Genomic DNA, 21,034 nt, shown 5'->3' with positions numbered 1-21,034 from the left:
ACCCGGCGCGCCGCGTTATCAGAGCGCTCGCAGTGACCCCGCCCCGCGCCGCCCATTGGCCGCCCGCGATCACCTGAGCACGCCGGTCCCGCCTCGCGCCCCGCCCCATTGGCCGCCGTTCCGCTAGTGGCGGGCGCCGATTGGCCCCGGCAGCCGCCGCTCCACCGCCCCCCCCCCCCCCGCTGCGCGGCCCCGCCCTCGCCGCTTCCCTGCGCCCCGGCCTCTGCCGCGTCGGGATGAGCCGCGCTTCCCCATGGAGACCAAACGGGCCGAGATCCCCAGCAGCGTCCTGGACGACCTATGCAGGTACGGCCGTGGGGCGGGGGCGGCCCCGGGGCTGCCGTGCCGCTGCTGCCGGAGAGCGCGAAGGACGCCTGACCCTGCCCGCGCCCCGCGCGCGGGGCCCGGGAAGCTGCGGGGGTGCGGGGCCGCCCGGGCCGAGGGGCAGCTCTGGCCGTCCCGCGCCCGCCGGGAGGCGGAAGGACGAGGCTCGGCCCGTTCCCCCCGAGCCCGAGGCTCCGCCCTCCCCATGGAATCCGTCCTGGAAGGGCGGGAAGGCTGCCCGCGGCACCCTCTGGACCGGGTGTGGGGCTGCCCCGGCGGCGGGCCGGGAGCCGGGCGCACGGTGGAAGTGGAAGAACATTGTTTGTGGGGATTTCTTGCGCGGTTTGGGCCGGAAAAGGTAGAGCTGCGTCGGCGGTTTTCGCGCAGGTGAAAGAAGAGCTGGGAGCGTGGGGCTGGCGTGACGTGTAGCCGAGCACTGAAGGTGGTACTCGGTGCTCCGAGGTCTGGTTTCGTTGGAAGGGGGTGGGAAGCTTTGGAAGAGGTGTCAGGGAGTCCCTTCTGGTGAGTTACCTCTGCTGGAAGGGAACGTGCCAGCGGGCGGAAAGGGAAGAGCCACAGGGAAACCTTGCGGTGCGAAGCTGCCCTCTCCTGCTTGTCCGTTCTTTCAGAGTGAAATGCTTTTCTTGTTCCAGGGGCTTTGCGGTTGAATTTTCATAAAGCGTGGATTCTCTAAAAGGGCCAAGTTGCGTTTTCCCCCCTACAGTCTCAACTTATTATCGTCTGTGGTGTAGCCCTTAAAACTTTGTAATTTGTCTGACATCCCCAGAATGTGATGACACAAACTGCATGTGATATTTGGCATAAAATAATCCTTCTATTTTACCACCTCCAAGAGACTCCTTATGAGGTATTTATGTAAAAGAGGGAAAGGTTAGTGAAGAGGAAAGACACCCCACTTACTGTAATTACGGTTTTCAAGTGAGTGAAAATGTTTAGAAGTGAGAATACCACAGGAGGGTAGAACTGTCCTACTCAGTATTGTTTTGCACTTGTCTAATGCAAGAGTCAGTTTCTGATAGACATGTAAATTTTCAATTCCCTAAATCTGACCTCTGAAGCATGCTTGTGTTTCCATTGTGTCTCCTTTGGGCTCCCTGCAGAGAGAGGAACTTGCCTCTCAGATCCCTGTTCACATGCGACACAAGATTTAAGACTTCTTCAGAAAATCTAGAGAGGAATTCCAGTTAATACAAAACTGATACAGCCTATTTTAGTGTCACTTCCGTGGGGTGACTGATAGAAGGGCACATGAGTGTTTGAATCTTACATTGTGATAGGATCAGTCCCAGTGTCTTACCATGTTTCTTTGAGATACTGTCATCTTCTGTCTTAAAAATGGTGTTTTGTATTGTAATTCTGTTGATGTTATAAATGTGTTATAAAAATAGCTGTAGTTTCCTACATTCTTCAATCTATATGTGATATTAGTAGGAATTTTGCTAGAAAGTGATTTTTCCTACTCAGTTACTGGGTATTGTTAAATAATAAGTTACAGGTATCCACGTCCCTATTTTTCATGCTGCCTTTTGCTATGGAGTTGTTTAACTGAGTAAAGAAGTGGATGTGCAGGGACATAATGTGGGTTTAGCAGCTTCTTGAAACTGTCTTGTAAACAAGTACTTTTACTCTATCTTTGACTTCCAGACTGTGGTTGGTTCACCTTGCTCAAGTGGCCAGATGCTCACCCAGCCACACACACAAAAAAAAAGTTTGAAAAAGATATTTTTCTGCATCCTTGTTTTTCCGAGGGAAACTTCATGTCAGCTTCATCCTTTCATTCTCTACTCTCCTCTACCTCCTCCATTGCGAACAGCTCAGGATGGGGAGTGGGGGTTGTGGTCAGTCTGTAACAATCCTCTCTGGGGCTCCTTCACTCTTATGCTTTGCCCCTGCTCCTGCGTGGGATCACGCCCACGGGCTAAGGGTCCTTCAGGAATATCCATCTGCTCCAGCACGTGATACTCCACAGGCTGTAGGATGCACATCTCCTCTTCCTTTTCCTTCTCCAGCTTTGGTGTTTGCACTACTGTTTCATGCTGGTTTTTTCACTTCCTCTGCCTGTCTGGTATTTTTGTCCTTATAATATACTTCCTCACAGGCACCACCATCTCAGCTGCTGCCTCCAGCTGTGTCCCACAGTGTGTCCAGCATTAGCCCATCACTACCAGCACCTGGCAGCTGCACCTAGAGATGCCTGTTTTAGCTCTTCAGTCACTCCAAGTAACTTAGAAGTTAACTTTTTGATTAATAAGTATCATTGTACTTGGCTTTGCTATTGTTCTCTAAGCCTAATCCCTGGCATATTCTTACTTTTCTTTGATACTGCTGCATATTTATCTTTAGATTTATGTTCAGCTGCAGTGCTGGGGCAAGAAAATATCATCAGGTAGATGTAATGTAGGCTTTTAAGTTTTTATCTTTTAGCTACAGCAGCTTTATAGATAAGAGCAGAGCCTTCAAAAGAAATTGGGAGTGGTAGTGCCGATTGAAAATTGGGAAGTGGTAAAATGTTGATGTGAATAAGGCTATTTATGCAAGGGAGAATCATGGAGTGCTTTGGGTTGAAGGGACCTTAAAGATAATCTCATCCCAGCTCCTCTGCCAAAAGCAGGGATGCCTTCTAGACCAGGTTGCTACTGAACACTTCCAGGGACAGGCCATCCACAACTTCTCTGGGCAGTGTGTGCCTGTGCCTCATGACCCTCACAGTGAAGAATTTTTTTCCTGTTACCTAAACCTTCCCTTTTTCTCTTTCCCCTTTGTCCTGTCATTATGACATAGTAAAAAGCCTCTCTCCAGCTCTCTTTACCCCCCTGACATCCTGGAAGGCCTCAGAGAAGACTTGCTCCAGCAGGTCCCCATCCTGTTTTATTGGGGTTCCAACAGCTGGACACATTGCTTCAGGGGACGTCTCACCAGAACAGAATAGAGGGTGAAAATCACCTCCCTCAGTCTGCTGTGCGCACTGTGTTCCATCAAAAGAATGGGCTTGGAGCTCACAGTGTCCGCTCACGTCAAGATTCTCATCCACCAGCACCCCAAATCCTCCTTCCCAGAGCTGCTCTCCATCCTTTCTCTGATCAGACTGTGTTTACATTGTGCTTGGGATTGTCCCAGCCCAGGCACAGTGCCTTGCACTTGGCTGTGTTGAAATTCAAGAGGTTCACAGAGATTCCCTCTCAGGCCTGCCAAGATCTTTAAGGGTATCTGGCCAAGGCCCTTTTTCTGTGTGAAAATTGGATAGGAAGATGAGAAATAAAAGCATAATGAATAAATAAAGCATACAAGGCTACAAACTGAAAAGAGGAATGATAAGGAAGGCAGTAGTGAAAGCCAAACCTGGCCGCTGGTTGATGAGAGGGAGTATAGGAATGTTCATTCCAGCAAGTTTTATCTGAGTATGGACCTGCTCCTGGAAAACAGGAAAAAAGTGGAGGAATGAGAATGAAAAAATATTTAGACACAGACCTAAGAAATCAGAAGTAGACACAATGACATGAAACAAACTTGTTAATTGCACTAATTGACCAACTGCCAAGAAACGACAGGCATCACTCTCAGGAATATCAGCCTGGCCTTTGTATCTGGTAGGGCTTTAGACGTGGGGGGATCCCACATGCTGGGTTGAGAGGAGTGCCACAGGAGAGGAGAAGCAGGGGAGGACAAAGGAAGGATAGGCAGAAAGGGATATAAAAGAGGCTGGCTGTAAAACTGGGCAAGGTAGTAACTTCTCTGTCTGACCCTTCTGCTCAAGTGTCACAGACTGTCCTATCTTACGTCTTCTTAGTAAATATTTGTTTTTGTCTGGATAATTCCACTCTCTACGCTCTGTATAGGTGTGCTCCAAGGATGAAGTGACAGCTGCTGATGGGAGCTGGGCAACGGTGTCAGCTGCTGGAGTGAGGGAGCAGATCTCAGTGCCATCCACTCCCAGGAGGGGGTCTCAGCTCGCAGTGTCTGGGATGGCGATGAGGAGTGTCCTGGAAGCCAGCTTTGTGTGGGGGAGGTGGTGTGAGTGACGGCAGTGAGGGGCAGAGCACCCGCAGCGGGACTGTGTCATTGCCATGCGCTGGGTGGGAGGGGGCAGGTGCCTCCCCAGACCTGTCCCCTGTGCACGTGTTCTCTCTAGCAGACTTCAAACTGGGCCATCTGGTGGGGCAGGACCCGTGAGAGGGGTATGAGGGTATGGGATTTGGGCAGGGCTACGGGGTGGAAAAGGAGACCTGTGCTAGTACTTGGGGGACCTGTGAATGTGCCTGGAAGCCTGGGGAGTGTCAGGTGTGTGCCTGCAGCTGTGACCTCCTGCCTCTGTCCTTGGCCAGACTGCCTTAGAGAGGCACCCAATTCTGAGATCCTGTGACAATTCATACTTGTCAGATTTTAAGTAAAGATACACTGTTTCTGCTTAGACCAGTGATGTTATGCACTTTGGGAATTCATCTGGTTGCGCTCAGGAGCTGAGTGTCAAAGATCTCCATCAAATTATTTAAGTTCAGTGGAGTGTACGACCGTAAATTTCTAAAAAGGAAGTTCTGCTATTGATACAAATACATAAATAAATAAAGCTTCTTTTGCTTTACTAAAATGAGCTATGACACAGTGCTGCTTGAACTTTTATCTCGGTAACTCTGTCTGTGTGCCAGTATCTGGGCTAAACCCAGATTCAGACTGAGGAAATCTGTAGGATCATATTGAATTTTAAAATCTATGTAAATTAATAGTTTACTGTGGTTTTAAGTGAAAACATATAACTATGTTCAACTTGTATCCTGAAAAAAATAGCACTGAAATATCTTATCAGAGTTTGCAGATGTTCTTTAATGGACTTGTAAAAATGCTTTCATTTTTGTAACACAGCGATTTAAGTAGGTTGTCTTCACACTTCCTATTTCACAACAGTAAATTTACTTAGTAGATTGTAATTGATATTTCTGAAAGATCACAATAATCCATTTTCCTTCTTAACTTTGAAAGCTGTATTTTACTTAGTGAAAACTTTTTACTGTCCTTTTGGAACATGAGGAGGATCTGGAGGTCTGTCGGTATGTACTAATGGATCAAGAATTGTACTGTTGCAATGTTTTATTGTTAGCCGTATTTAAGTCAGTAGATTTGGCTAATCTTACTCTTTTTCTTTCCTGGCAGCCGATTTATTTTGCACATTCCAAGTGAAGAGAGAGACAATGCAATCAGAGTGTGTTTTCAGATTGAACTTGCCCATTGGTTTTATTTGGATTTCTACATGCAAAACACACCAGGATTACCTCAGTGTGGGATAAGAGACTTCGCTAAAGCTGATATCCTTTTTATTACTCTGATTGTTTCCTGTCTGGTGGTAAAGTGCAAACTAAATATTGTTAACAATATTTCATAGTATGATAATGTCAGTTCATGTGTTAATGATTAAAAGTTAGTATTGCTAGGTATGTGATGTTACTGAGTTCACTGCTGCCATAATTTTGTGGCACCCACAAAAGAGATGTTTCTTGGACTGCTAAAGAACTATGGAAAATGGTCCATTTCTGATGTTTGAGGATTTTTCTTTGCGTTCTAGGTTGGTTTCAAGGGTGAGCTGTTGGTGCTCTTCAAACTGAACTCCACAGTTCATTACTTTTCAAGTAACTAGTAACATAAATGTTAAAGTAGTTGAAGGTGGTATGTGTTCTGCCATGGGCAGTGGTATGTATTTGTTGGAAGTTTCTGTAGAGTAGAAACTGCTTTTTACTGAATTCAAATGGTTGGCCTCTGCTTTTTTTGTTGCTTGCAAGGGCTGCTGGAATGTGTACTATCTAGTTCTTGCTAGAGAAAACTTTGTGGCTTTCATCCAGCAAACGTTTTAGTTTTAGCCTTGTCCCATATGTTCTTGATCTAAGATTGAAATATTGCTTCTAACTTTGAGGATAATATTATTCATGCTTTCACTACACAATATACTTATCTGTTAGTTTCCTAATATATATTTACTTTGAAACACTACAGCTTTTAACAGTAAACTGTAAATATATGGTCATATCCTGTTGGTTGATGTTATGCTGTTATTTTATGTGTTTTTAATTAAAAATGTATTTTCAGACCAACAAAATTCTCCTAAATTGTAGGCAGTGCAGAAGAAATGCAGTGTAATAGATGTTTTATGTTCATTATTATTTCCCTTTCTAGCCCATATTTGCCACAAATATTAGCTCTGCTGCATTGTGTTTTTAAGTATTCTACTGTGGAGTGTTTTTTATTGGTAGTATAGTATATGTAATTTGTAATATTAATACTTTGATTAAGGACTTACAGATTTTCTCTCAAAATTTTAGAATTATAGAGGTTGTTTATATTTTCTCGACATGATGAGTTTTGATAAAGTGTATTAGGATTTAGATTTCTGTAACTATAAGTCATTAAAATGGTTTTTTTGGCATAACGAATACTGAAGATAGGATTCTATGCCATAATCTTAACAAATGATTGTGGCAAAAATGTATTCCCATTTATTTCAAGCACAGGAAACTGATTTTTTTTTCTTTCTTGATCACTTCAAAATTAAAAAAATGTGTTTGCAAATAATACATATTCAAAATAACTGTTATGGGGTTACTTTTTCAAAATTACCTTCCCTCAAACAATCAGCCTTGTGCAATCTTTTTTGTTTGTTGGGTTTGGTGTTTTTTTTCATTTATTTAGATTGCTTTGTATAGGAATTGCTGAATTACTTGATGCACTCTGACTTTCAGTGTTTGGTAGTGGATTATTTGTAATATTATTTTGCTTCCAAGAGAATCTCCTTGAAAGGACTTAAAAGAGGGAGTGTTTAGTCTAAATATCTTTGATATGTACTTTGGAACTGGCTGCTTATCTTCCTTAACAGGCTGCTATACTCTTCAATCACTGTCCTTTTTTACTGCCTCAAGGTGAAGATGTGCAAAAGGTTTTAGATGAGTGGAAAGAATACAAAATGGGAGTGCCAACCTATGGTGCAATTATCCTTGATGAGACACTTGAAAATGTGAGTATGGAAATAGTTGTGAAGGACTGTCTAGAGTGAGGGATGGTGTATGCTGGCAGAAGTAATTCTTTGTTGTTTGCATTTTTCTTCTGAAGAAATTTACACTCACTGTCAGATTCGCAGAGATCTGGCAGTTAGTTGATATTGGTGGCTGTGTACAGAAATATAATGTGTGAGTCAGTAAACACACTACTGCATGCTTTCCCTCTGAGATTTTATTTTTTCATCTGAGTTACATGATTCTGTAAAATATTTCACAATTCACGGTACAACACAGAAAACCTAATGGTTTCCTTCCTTGAGGCTAACATATTCTTTTGAGAACAAGGGGGATGGTGGAGGGAAGACATTTAATGAAATTGGTTAGAACACCTGCATGTTTGACAGTTGCCTTCCCTTGTATTTTGTAGGTTCTTTTGGTTCAGGGCTATTTAGCAAAATCTGGCTGGGGATTTCCAAAAGGGAAAGTAAATAAAGAAGAGGCACCTCATGACTGTGCTGCTAGAGAAGTAAGTTATATCAACTCCTTTAAGATAAAGAAGTGAAATTTTGCTGAAATCAGGATATATGTGTTGGGTTAAAAGGCACTTTACTTAGGTAATCCTGTTATTGAAATTGTGTGAATAAATAGTCTGTTATTGCAGTCATCTTTTGGTGCTTTTCTGAGTTGCAAAATGGTAATCAAGGTTGAGGTTATATATTAAAATAAAACCAGAAAATGGTTTGTTTCACATTCTTTTGCACTAATGTGGTAAATGAAGTGAATGAGTATGCTTTTTAAAGTTCTCTGCTGAACTGTGAATTTACATTTAAGTATTACTTGTGGTGCTTGGGAAGTCTTATGTAATTTATGACTTTTGGTGTATTAATTTCAAGGGTCACCATAACTGTGGAGAAATGGGAATTTACCCTGTGTACACTGGTCTGTGTAAAGAGGCTAAAGAGCTGAGTTGGAGGTTGTAGAATGTAATGTAAAAATTGTGCAGAACTTTACTTTTCTATTTTTCAGCTATGCTATTTTTCAGTTATTTTCAGGAACAAGAATCAATGTATATTGCAAGTAAAATCTGAAAAATAAAATAATCTGTATTTATTGCTCCTGGAGACCTACATATGTAGTGAAGCTGCATATTCAAAATGGCCTGTAAAAGAACATTACTGGTACAAATTCAGTTCATTCAACTTAATACATCCAGAGTTTTTGAGAGAGAGAAAGATGAGGGGAAGTAGTATGATGCATTTAGTATTCTTCAATTTGACTGAATCAGTATCTGAGAAATCACAGGGTTTTGGGGATTTTTTTTGTTTTAAGTATAACTATCAAGGATAAACTAGACAGCTACTTCAAGAAGGAGTTGCATGAAGTGTATCTTCCTCTTCACTTCAAGTTATGCCAGCAAACACATTAAAGGGGGCACAGTTACACTGGGGGAAAAGATATTTTGACGATGTTGTTAATCTGAAAAATCTATTTAGATTTCGCTAGTGATCAGCACTATTACCATCATTATTCTGATAGGTTAGATTGTCATTGTGGATAGACTAACAATTTATTTTATATCTGAAATAAATCTTTCAACTTCTTTCACTTGAGTCAGGACAGATCTGAAACCATAAGCTGCATCTCTGTAAAATCAAATTGAAGAGGTCTTCACTTGGCAGTGCCTACAGAGTTTAGTAGTACCTCAGAAGTTGGTGAGGACTAAGCCCATCCATATTAATAAATTGCTACACTTTTAACAGGTGTAACAGGTTTGCAGTTTCAGAGAAATTTAAAGCATGTAGATTCTTTTTCTATTTCTGAGCAAACCTCTATATGTAAAGACTTGTTTTTTCCGGCAACTTTCATGAATATATCTGAAAAATAGTCATTCCTTTGCTTGGGGTAGTAGGTTGTGTAAAGGATAACTCTGAATACACACACACTAATTTAATCTAAATACTTCTCAGGTGTTTGAAGAAACTGGGTTTGACATAAAAGATTATATCTGCAAAGAGGACTACATTGAGCTGCGAATCAATGATCAGTTAGCACGGCTGTACATCATTCCTGGAGTTCCCAAGAACACCAAATTCAACCCCAAAACTAGAAGGGAAATTCGGGTATGTGCTACCTTGTCTGAATCTGTAGGAACTTTGCAGAAGTTGCTTTTTAAAGCCAGAAGTGTGTAAAATAATGAACCCACTAAGCACAATGAGCACCTTAAGTGCTAGGTACCAGTGGCATCTCTGCACTGTAGGGTTTTATGTTGACTTCCTTCAGCTCAACTGCAAGTCTGATACTTGAACATTTGTCTGACATCTCCATTCATCATGAAAAGACAATAGAGCATGCTGCTAAAATACAATTCTTGTCTTCTGTGGGTGGTATATATATTAATAATTTCATATTGTTCCTAGTTACGGATGCAAATGTAGCTATGCATTCTCAAGTTGTAATTATTAGTTGGGGACATGCAAAAGCCTACATATCAAAAGGACAAACTAAGGATTGTTTTCTTTTTTTCATGTCTAATACTTTCAGATTTAAAAAATAGTATATTTTAAGGAGGAAGTTGGGAAGGGGGCAGAAAAAGGGAACTATTTTGGATGTACCATTGTGTGCTTTTAAAAGGTATTGTGAAAGCCAAAGACCAAGGCTCCGATAGCAACTTGTTGGAACCTTTGTCAGTGGTATCTGTAATCTTTGAAGTTTGATTTTTTTTTTCCCTTTATGACAATTCAGTTCAAAACAGCTATATTTCCATGCAGACTGTGTCACTAAACGGGGCATCTTGCTTTCTAAATAAAGAAATTTGAGTGGACAGGACTTAATTTCTTGTACTTGAGACCTCTTGTTTTTTTAAATATGACATAAGACGAAATTTGAGGTTTTTTAAAAAATATACAATAAATATGGTACTTTGTAGAACAGTGACCATATGTGTGGGAATGTTGAAGAGTTCTTGCAATGACAGAGTTTTGAAATTTTGTCTTCATCTGATCTAATGCCACCGGGCAGGCTGATTTTATACTCCCTGTAGAACTATATTGAAGACTTGTTCGGTTTGTAACTTACTTCCATAATTTGCATCTTGTTTGGACCTGAGGCTTTCTGAGTAGATTCTATGATGGCAAATCTCATGTGGGTTCTTCTATGCTGTCTGTGGTCAGAATTCCTGATTTTGTTCCCCATTCTGCTAAGTATATATAGTCTTAACTATTAAAACTATAACATATAGTTATAGTTTTAATAGTTAAACGCAATAACACAAATCCTATCCTATCGCCATGTTTCTTTTTCTTTTGTAACAAAACCTGAAATGTTACTGTCAAGCTAAACACCCTTCTTATTTTCGAATGGGTATTGGTGGTCCAGTATTGATCACACTTTAAGTAAAAAGTTTTTGAAAGTTATTCAAAGCCTGTACATTTATTTATGGCATTCGGTGTGCAGTGGTTTGGTTGGTTTGTTTATGACACTCTTATTCAGACTTTAGTTGCTGATTAATATCTTTCATATTTTAGGTGCGATATCATGCAATTTTGTGCTTTACCATCTGCTACTGTAGTGGCAGTCGGAAGAGTTAATTAACCTTTTGTGAAAAATGCTGTTGTGGCCCGTTAATTTAAGTCTTCCATGGTAATTTTTTAATTAAGGGAAATAATTGTGGCTGATACACATTTGTAAAATTCTGCTATGGCTACAATAGAGGGTATTTTGATTTTATTTCTTGTTTTTCTAGAATATTGAGTGGTTTTCCATCAACAAATTACCGTGCCACAGAAATGACATGACTCCAAAGTCCAAGCTGGGTTTGGCACCTAACAAATTTTTTATGGCGATTCCCTTCATCAGGTATGTTTGACATGAGGCAAATGCTAGGCCAGGGTCTTTCAGACAGTTTTAAATTCTTTAGATTTGTTTTGGTAAGTAGATCTTGTTGTACTACTCCTTGCTCACAGGCCATTGAGGGAATGGATTTCCCGAAGGAATGGAGATTCCTCAGGCAGTGACAATGGTTTTTCATCTGCAGGGAGCACACCCTCTAAGCCCAACTTGGAAAAAGCTAGGTAAGAACCAGGTCAGTTTAACATCTCTATATTCTTTCTTACAAAACACTGGTCATACAAATATGACAATATTATACAATGACAATTATATACAATACTGCTTGTCCTTTTTCTCCAAGGATTTGTATTCGAGTAATAGCTAAATAACAGAAAAATTAACATAGATGTATATCGTAGACTTGTAAGTAAGGTGAAAAGTTAATTAATGTGTTGATACACAGGTGTCAGAACTGGGATTATTTCCTCAGTCTTGTTTGGGGGAATCAAAAAAACCCAGAAGCTTAAGCAAGTAGCTAACTTCCAGTGCTTCAGCTTCAATATTTTTGGCCCTTCTGCACAGGAAAAGTAGGACTCCCCAAAGCAGGACTGTAAAGTAGTCTAAGAAGTGCTAGATAAAACCTGTGGGAACCAGTAGAGGAACATGTCCTGCTGGCTTTAGATTCAGCTGAGTGAAAAGTGGTAGAGCAAATGTTGAAACCTGTAGTCCCTATGAGAGGACTTAATAATTTGAGCCAGGGCAACACCAACACTGAGAACAACAGGACAGATGTTAATGTGGACTTGGCCTCTTGTCTGTGGAGAGTGCTAATGGCAGTGAGCACTATTAGAGTTTCCATACAGGTTACTTAAGATTGTCTTCCACATTGTTCTCAGTAACTTTTTTCATATTTGTCTTCTGCTCTCAGTAGATTTGAAGTTATGTTGTAACCTGTCTTTGTTTTCCTGTACTAGATCCAAACTTCGCTGTAGTCAACAGGTGTTTACAGATGGCTTTTCAGGAGAGCACTTGGTGAAGCCAAAACAGCAACAGAAGCCATGTAATCATCCTGAGGTGTCTGAAGTTTTGAAAGTAAAGGTAGGTTGTTTGTTAGGCAAGCATATACATCTGGACTATTTAAAACAGATATCTTTGTTCATAAAGGTTTCCTCTCTAGGACAAAACCAGTGAATTTCATCTCCAGAGAATGCAAAATTAGAGTGGGGGAATATTCTTGGGAATTTTTTGATTTGTCTCACACTAGAGGTGGTGGTATCAATTGTGGTGTTTCATGTACAGATAGTAATTAGTCCTTGCCATTTTGCTAGTATCTCTAGTATATCTGCATCAGTGCATGGAAATTCACTGAACTCAATTAATTGTGAAATAATTCTTTCATACTTAGTGCAAGAGGGAATGAGTAACAGTTGATGGCTCTGTAGCTTGAGTGTATATTTGGTTAATTTCAGTGGGCTTCAGTTTTTCTGCAAAAGAAAGTGTTTACATGTTTTGAAGTTACTTGGAGGGAAGTTTTAGTTACTAAGTAGGAAATGTCAATGCAATTATGTCCAATTCTGCCATTTAAACTCTTCCCTCTACTTGTTTTGAACTTAACAGCAGAGTCAGAGTGTGAGGAACAATGGCAGAAAGCAAAATCAAGACACTTCCAGCCAAAAGAAGCGAACAAATGGACTGCACAGTCAACCAGTTAAGCAAAACCATACCTTGGTAAGAAACATGTAGTGTCTGTGTCTGTAGTAGGTTCCAGTAATGCTTAACAAATGGCCAGGGCAATGTCCTGCTGAAACAAAGTAAAGTGCCTATCTATCAAGCGTATGTTTGTATTTGATCATGTTTGATCCATGTTTGGTCAGAGTATTTGATCCATGTTTGCAGATGTATAACATTTCTTACCTTGTATGCATAGACATCTATAAACAAACATACTAAATTTCAAAGTTTGCATTTTAGAAGTAATTTTAGCTGTTGAAAATTTGTCAGCTGTTTCAGTACACAATCCTGCAGCTTTCCAGGTTCCTGTCATGTAAAAGCCTTCTGTGATGTGTACAGATCTTATTTATTCATGTGTGATGTCTTACTGTAAGCATGGGGTTTTGTTATGAAGCACTTAGAAAGTGGTGATATAAATACTTATTATTTCCCTTCTCTCCAGCAAGAAATGTTGAGACACAGACTTGGCTTGGATGCCAGAATCTCATATCGTTTTTCAATCATACAGTACAGCTGGTTACAGCAGTTTGTAAATTCCAGTGTCACACTGTGTTTTACTTTCCCTTGCAGTTACTAGTTGTGTTTGTCCAGTTCTCAGTGGGAACTGACTCACTGGGCTATGCTCTCTCTTATCGTGGAATGTGCTTTTGATTCCCTGTTTTTTATGGCTCTTCAGTATACTTTGTTGACTCTTGTGCATCTGTGAGCCCCCAGATCTCTGTGCAGCTCAGCTGGCTTGTCCAGACTTTAGTTTCTCTTGTTTACAGGCTTTAAACTAGATTCTTCCCATTCTGGCTTGGGGTTATTGCCTTCTTTCTCTTACTCATGTAAACATACAGAAATGGTAAACTTGTCCTAAAATCCTTACTGCAGCAAGAAGTTATTAGTTATGTTTGAGTCTGAGTGTCGAAGAGTGAATTGACTGCCCAGAAATTTAGATGAATAGGAAAAAACTGTAATGGTAATCTCGAAGATCTTTATGGAGATAACTGTTAATGCTCCACAGTTGCTTTGCAGGCTTTTCACAAACTTTTCTGAATATTTCTCTTTTCCTGTTTCACTTGTCTTTTCATGATGGTCAGTCTTTTAAAGTTTAAATATTTTGAGTCCATTGATAATTTACTGATATAACTTGAAGGCCAGGAAACTTCTAATTTGCAGAGAGTCCAAAGAGCCATATTTTTTTTGTATTTGTGTACTTAGAGCACCAATATCTGGGGTTAAAGCAGTTCCTCCCTGGAGAGTTTTGAGTTTGTGTCTCTAAAGCATGTTAATTTAATTGGCAGTAGCAGCATGTCTGCAAATACATTCCCCTTTCCTCTTTTGGGACAAACTCTATGAAGAGCGGGCTTATGCATGCACAATGTTGATTACACACCATCATATGCAAGACCTTTCTGTCTTAAAACAGTTAGAAAGTATTCAAAATTTTCTTCCAAAAGTCTGCATGTTAGAAATGTTTTAGTGACTGTTAAAAGGTTGCATGATTCTGAAAGACTTGTGGATTTAAAGGACGTTTGCTACCTTAAGTAATGTGACAGAACTAACGCTGAGTTAGAGGTAAAATAATTCAGACATGAGGTGTGTCAAAGCAAACTAGCATGCCTGTTAGATGATGCTTAAATATAATGCCATTTCTTTATCAAAAATGTGTAATGTATGGTCATTCTCTTCACCAGAAATGTGAAAAAAGGCTTAATCCAAGAAGACTTCAAGATAACTTTGAAACAGGCAAGTGCAGTCAGAATTTTCATCCATTGTTCTGTACTACAGGCTGAAGGCACCTGAATAATGATGGTTGAGGGCTTTTCCTCATGCCAGCCTTCCAAATCTTATAAAGCCATTTTTACAAGGTAGTCTGAGGTTTTGTTTGTTTTTAATGAAAAATATACTGTTTCATGTTGGTCTTTGATACACCAGGTGGCTGAGTGAAAAAGTAACTAAAAGCTAGTTTAGAAAAATAGCATCTGAGTCAGCACATTGCTGCTAATTGAGTGTATTTTAAGGCTTTCTGTCCTGCTTGTAATAAGCTGCAGCAGAGTGCATACAGTTCTTTACTTACTGCTCAGGAAACAGTGCCATGCCATTTCTCCTTGTTAAGAAATGGCTATTGAGAAATGAAACAGTATTATATGTGTAAAATATGTGTATATGTGGCTATTGAAAGTGTTTCCAGATTGCAGTGAATTTGAAGATTCATTCTAGCCTATAGACAACCTGTAAATATGGCTGGTTTGAGTTACCTTCTTCTGTTTATGACCAAACATACAGGTATTCTTATAAATATTAATTGAATGTATTTTGAGGTATGGCTTTTTACCATTGTTGTTATAGATATTTTTATTGGCAACTGCCCATTTAAAATTTGTTTCATACTTTTTTCTCTTTAAGCAGAAGCAGCATACGAGATGTGTTGCTCCATTGAAGACATGCTGCCAGAACCTGTACATGGACATTCTATGGCATGCAATGGCCATTACAAATTTGTTTTTTCATCAAGAGCTTTCTTGAGTTTCAAGTTTGACCATGATGCCATAATGAAAAGTTTTGACCTCTGACAGCAAGCGTATTAAGAATAAGAATCAGACTTGCCTGTTGCAATTGAAGAGGTTTCTTATCCAGCCTTACTCTTTCTCAGGAGTTTTTTATTTTGTTTTGTTTGTTTGTTTTTAAATGCAATGCAGGGACTGACTGCTGGTTTGGAAGGATTTGTTCTCTTTGCAGTATGGGAGTGGCATAGTCAAGTGTTGCACTTTAAATGCAGTCTAGCCTTTGTCCACAAAAGTACCTTTCCAATGTTCAGTTCACTTGTTCCTAGCTGTGCATTAGAGGGCATTCTTTTTACTTGTGTTTTATTTTTTTGTGGTTTAAAAATTTTTTTATGGTAACTTGCCGTGTGTTTTTTAGAATGTCACTGACTTTTTTTTAACCGTTGGAGTATACCAGCTTGCTAACATTGTAACAGTTCTGATGTAAATTATTGGACTTGTTTGTCCTTATTTTGTAGAACATTGCAATATTACACAGTGGCAATGAAACTAATTCTCAGAGGACGCTTCTGTCCTAGTGATTTTGAAACCAAGTTGCACATTTCAAACCTAGTCTCAGCCTGTCATCCTTTCTCTGTACTGATTGTTTGCCCCAAATACCTTCCCTCCTTCACACTGATAGTTTTTGCTGGCTGGCAATCACTAGTACTTGAGTCAAATCTATAGCATGTTGAGTTTTTGTACCTACTTTTCCTTGGTCTTTGATAATGACACTCAAACTGGGTAAAACTCAGCCCTTCAAAGTGTCTGACTTAGCTCTTGTGCACTGCCCACAGCTGCATAAGAAGAAGTTACAAAGCAGCTGCTTGTGAAAAAAGAGAAGCTTAAACTTGTCTGTGAGAGGTAACTTGTGTACCATTTATACTGAATGTAAATAAGCCTCTGTAGATCTTTCTGAGTAGGAAGGCAGGTGCATGGGTAACAGAGGCATTGTGTGACACTGAACAGCTTAATCAGGCTTCCAATAACTATTCCAAGGGTGTTCAGTATTGTATCCTGTGCTGTTGTCCTCAGATCTCTTGTGTAGTGTATCTGCTCTGTATATATCCAGTAGTATTGAATTGCACTTGCAGTTAGCATTTAAATGATCTAGCCTCAGTCATTTTCAGCTACAGTGCTTTCTTAGGAAAAACATGAAAGATGGTGTGGGGATGGAGGGGAGGAACAAAAAACCTGTGTTGCAGTGGAGAGAAATGCACTGAAATAATTTGTCACAGCAGCTTGTGATAGCAAGCATGTCCCAGATTTAAAAATGGACTTTGCTCTAGAATAGAGGTAATTGATAACTTGATAGGTTGAATGAAATACACCCTTGTAGTGTATCTACATGCACTGAGTTTTTATGCAACTCATATATGTCATCCAAAACCAAAATCCTGGTCTTCCTTCAACCACCCTACTTCATATACCCTACCTAGTATTTTCCTCAGAAATAGCTTTAGAACTTTCTCCTGGTTTATTCACCTGCCTGGCACCAGGTGATTTGGAACTCTAATGCTGTAATAATTTTGGCCATGGGAGTGTTCAACTTCTGTATCAGTCAACAGGAGAAATGTACTACAGCATTTCCTCCTTCTGGAGGACAAGAGTTCTGAGGGCCTTGTTTTTCAAGACCAAATTGTGAAATAGCTCAATCTAGCTTTGACTTACTTTTTTTTCTTTTTGTTTTTTCTTAAATGTATCCAAAGGCCATACAATGACAAAGAAGAGTAATTGAGGGTAGGATAATGCTGGAGGAGTTATGTTATTCAGCTTCAGGTGAAAACTAATCTTTAGTTACTTCTTTGTGCTATTTTAGTTGATTTCCCAGCAAAAGTGCCTTTACTCATGGTGAGGCAGAAGTTTGTATCATATCCTGAGGCTGCTACTGCCTGTGGAGCTAATAGGACTCTCCTAAGGCATAATTAAATAACGGGCTGTGGAAATCTTTTTATAAATAAGTTGATTTTTTAGATAAATTATAGATAGTGCTCTGTAAAATAATGGGGATGTTGATGAAACAGTGAACTTGGAGCATCTATCATCTGTTTGGGAAGTCCTGTCCCAGGCAAGAGGAAGTCTTTAGAACAATGGAAGCATGTTCTATGATTAAGAGATGCTGGCTGCCCTCTGTTTACTGTGTAATTTTTTTCTTCTTAGTGAAAGGTTGGTTCAGTATAAGAGACATTGGTTGCTTCATTAAGCAACCGAAAGTGAAGCTTATACATATTGCATTCATTTTAGTAAACCTAGCCTTAATGTGAGTTGCAAATAAATGTGATAAATATGCAATAAATTACTTCTTTGTATAAGGGTACAGTTTCCTGTAGTGGCATTGCTTTCTGCTTTCTTAGTAAAGTTTATCCTAAAACTATGTAAATGTGGTGGCATGTGATCCACTTGGTGGGCTCCACCATGCCCTGCACCATGAACATTTTGTTTACTGTTGTTTATGTTCTTATTTCACCATCCCTTTATAATTGTATTTCTGAGTTTAGAAGTACTGTTTACATTATCTTCCATAAAACAGTGAAGAAATAGCAAGTGAGATACAGGCTTTAGTTCTGTGAGTTTTTGCTGTACAGGAGCTAGACACAGGGAAATGGGAACTGTTTGCATGTCCGACTTGAAAGCTGGTGTTGAGATACTTGAAAAACAAACACTGTCAATTTGAGAATGCTGCCATGTTAGGAGTTATTCACATAATGAACGGTTAATCAGTGTTCTTGGAATTAACTTGCAGAGTGAACAAATATTTAGCAAAAAACCCTACAGCTGTGTGGTGCTAGGAATCTGGTACTAGTGTGCAGTTCCTAGTACTACATCAACTCCCTGCTTTAACATGAGGTTTTTAGCATGTCTCCTCAGAGTGCTTCTATACTTTGACCTTGGACTGAAGAGTGGCCTGCCCAGTTAGTTAAGTGGCTGAAGTGCTGCTGACTTCAGCTCCTTGACATACATCCATCATCCGGCTTTTGAAAGTAACTGTGTCTTGCATAGTTTGAAGTCTGGCAACAGTGGTTCTGGGGAGGAGAGGGGGAAGTAGCTTTATTTATTGTACAATCAGAGTATTATTTTTTAACACAATATAAATACTTTAGGCCAAACATGCATAAAGTGTTTCTAATGAAATTTTGGGCCTGATCACTGTTCCAGGCTTCTGTGCTGTGCTTCAACCTTCCTGAACTAATTTGGTGATTTGAGAACAACTTAGTGATTTTTTTTCACCTACCTGTGGCAGTTACAGACGTAACAGTTCCTTTTAAAAACAAGGCAGGCTTCGGGTCTGGCTACTTCTAACGTACTTGCTCTCAGATTGTAATTTCAGATAAGAACGCAGTTCTTCCAACCTTTACTTAATGTGGTGATTTGCTTTTGCACTCATGCCATTGTGGTGTGAAGAGCAAAGAGTCTAGATTAAGAATCCAAACTCCACTCTCCTGTGGTGCAAGACAGCACTGCTGCTCCGGGGATAACTAGCTGCCCAGTTGTGGGGTCAGTGGGCTGCTTAATCCTCAGATACTTGGGGTTTTGTTACAAATTCTGAGCAACAGGTTTCTTTTTCAGAGGTAAAGCCAGGTGCCTTCATGTTTGAAGTTAGGAGGTTATATTCTAAATGTGTTAGTAAGCTCATAGTTATTGAGAATTAGTAGATAGTCTCTCTTGTTGATACTGATTTCTGTAAATAAACATATTTTAAGTCTTGCACTGTAAATGTTAAATAATCTGGTGCTTATACACAACTTCATAATTTCAAATTGTTTTTGTTATTACAATATTTCACCTTTTGAAACAACCAAAATTATTTAAGATATGGAAAATTTATACAAACTAACTCTGAAGGTGCTTTTACAGTAAATTAGACTTAGAAATTCTTCCATAATAAGTTTTTGTTCATATACATTTATAGCAATAGTGTAGTCAAGAATGGAAGTAGGCTATATGCTAGTATTTGCACTGTTCTTAATCCCGTACGTAAGCATGATAGATGCAGTAGGTTTGGTGCTGGGTGTGCATTTCACTTTTTCATGTAGCTTGTGAACTTAAAAGGAAATCAGCATTAAACAAGAATGACATTGGCCATATTCAAGATTGTACCAGAGGAACTATTCCAGATTGGTAGCAGTACAATAAAACAAAATGCTTGGGGTTTGTCTTTCCATTGAAAATGTTAGGTTTAGCAAGACTTAACTTTTTGTACAGATTCAGCTTTACACAAACCCTTATCTTTAAAGTGTTCTGAGCTCTGGCTGCTTTTGGGAAGTCAAAAGTATCTTTGAGTCCTCCATCAGTTCTTCTGGGAAAAAAAAAATGCTTCCTTTTAAGTAATTGTTAACATTTCAGAGAGTACACAATGTTTAAATTTGGAAAGGTCTCTATGGATTTTAATGAAAACAGAGTATTTTGTAATTTCTAAGCATTTATACTGTTGATCAGAACTAGCTTCTTGTTTCCAGTATGGGTTGCAGTTCAGTGCCTTTAGGAAAATGATTACAGCTCGTGGAGCATTAATCATTTTAAAAATAAGGCATTCATAGCTTTTTAAGAAAACACATCCTGCAAACACAGTTCTCTATGACACATTTCCAATAGTGAGAAGAACTTTGCAAATTTTTTAAAGCATGTTTGATCAAAATTACTAAACTGTGGGAATGAAATTTGTATCTTTACTGGTTGGGTACATAATTTTGTTATGCAGAAAATGTATGGAAAACTGCATGATAAAGAGCTCTCAGCAAATACTTCTCACGCCGATACTTGCAACAGAACTTTACTGTGTCTGCATGGCACTGCACTATGTGGAAGTTTAACTTTATCCCTGAGGAGCAGTTTAGCTGGGTTTGCAAGGCACTTTTACCATTAAAAAGCAAAACAGACCCCCCCCAGAAGAAGGTGCGGGGTTGTTAGTTCAGCAGAATGCTCTATTGGTGTTCATGTTCCAGGACCCAGACTTGGGTATTGCTTCCAAACGATGACACTCTTCAGGGCAGCACTGCATGCCTCACAAAAAACAGGAGCCAGTGCTTTGTGGTGTGGCTCAGGCATGAAGGGTTATGTCTTCCTTCTGTTTGTTAAAGCTCAAGAACTCGATCTGTTTTCCTCTGTGTGTAAGTGGCACATTGTGCTCATTAAGAAGAAAATATGTACAGCTAAAGAGTTAAAATCATTACAGATTTTATACAACTTCCATTATGTTCTTTTGAAGAAAGTTTGCATTAGTCAGCTCTTCAATTGTAATAAGTAGAATCTGTAACTACCTGTAACACCTACTGTACTGATGATTGTGATTTTGTTTGTTATAAATTGATTCAAAACTGAAGCACACCATTTAGAAGACTAAGTTAACATTTTCTTCTATATTGTTATTTTTTCCTCTGTAAAATTAAATTGCTTTATAAATAAACATATTGAAGTACTGAAGTATGAATATAAGAATTGCAGTTCATTGTGGAATGTGATGCCTCTGCTGCTGGTGCCGGTTATTCTTTCACTGTAGAGTGTTCACGTGTTGCCTTAAACCAGCAGTAATTATATCTCGTCTAGCCAGGTGAGGAAATTATTTTTTTAAGTCAGCTGTAAAGGTGGATGCCATTCAACAGAATGGAAAAAAAATAAAATGTGTTA

The 21,034-nt window shown here is 39.5% G+C and overlaps 1 protein-coding gene across 1 annotated transcript; it reads left to right on the top strand.

Moving 5' to 3' along the window:
- The first annotated feature begins 236 nt into the window (after nucleotides 1-236).
- DCP2 (decapping mRNA 2) lies at nucleotides 237-20,845 on the top strand. Its single transcript, XM_059492692.1, has 11 exons — nucleotides 237-306; nucleotides 5,491-5,642; nucleotides 7,212-7,339; nucleotides 7,750-7,848; nucleotides 9,290-9,442; nucleotides 11,065-11,177; nucleotides 11,285-11,392; nucleotides 12,125-12,248; nucleotides 12,768-12,878; nucleotides 14,561-14,612; nucleotides 15,276-20,845. The coding sequence occupies exons 1-11, from the start codon at nucleotides 254-256 to the stop codon at nucleotides 15,437-15,439; spliced, it is 1,257 nt and encodes a 418-aa protein (XP_059348675.1). The 5' UTR covers nucleotides 237-253; the 3' UTR covers nucleotides 15,440-20,845.
- The last annotated feature ends 189 nt before the right edge of the window (nucleotides 20,846-21,034 follow it).

The sequence above is a fragment of the Ammospiza nelsoni genome, chromosome Z (assembly GCF_027579445.1).
Source record: "Ammospiza nelsoni isolate bAmmNel1 chromosome Z, bAmmNel1.pri, whole genome shotgun sequence".
NCBI classification, from domain to species: domain Eukaryota; kingdom Metazoa; phylum Chordata; class Aves; order Passeriformes; family Passerellidae; genus Ammospiza; species Ammospiza nelsoni.
The sequence above is the reverse complement of the archived record's forward strand: the minus strand, read 5'-3'. Positions and strand labels throughout refer to the sequence as shown.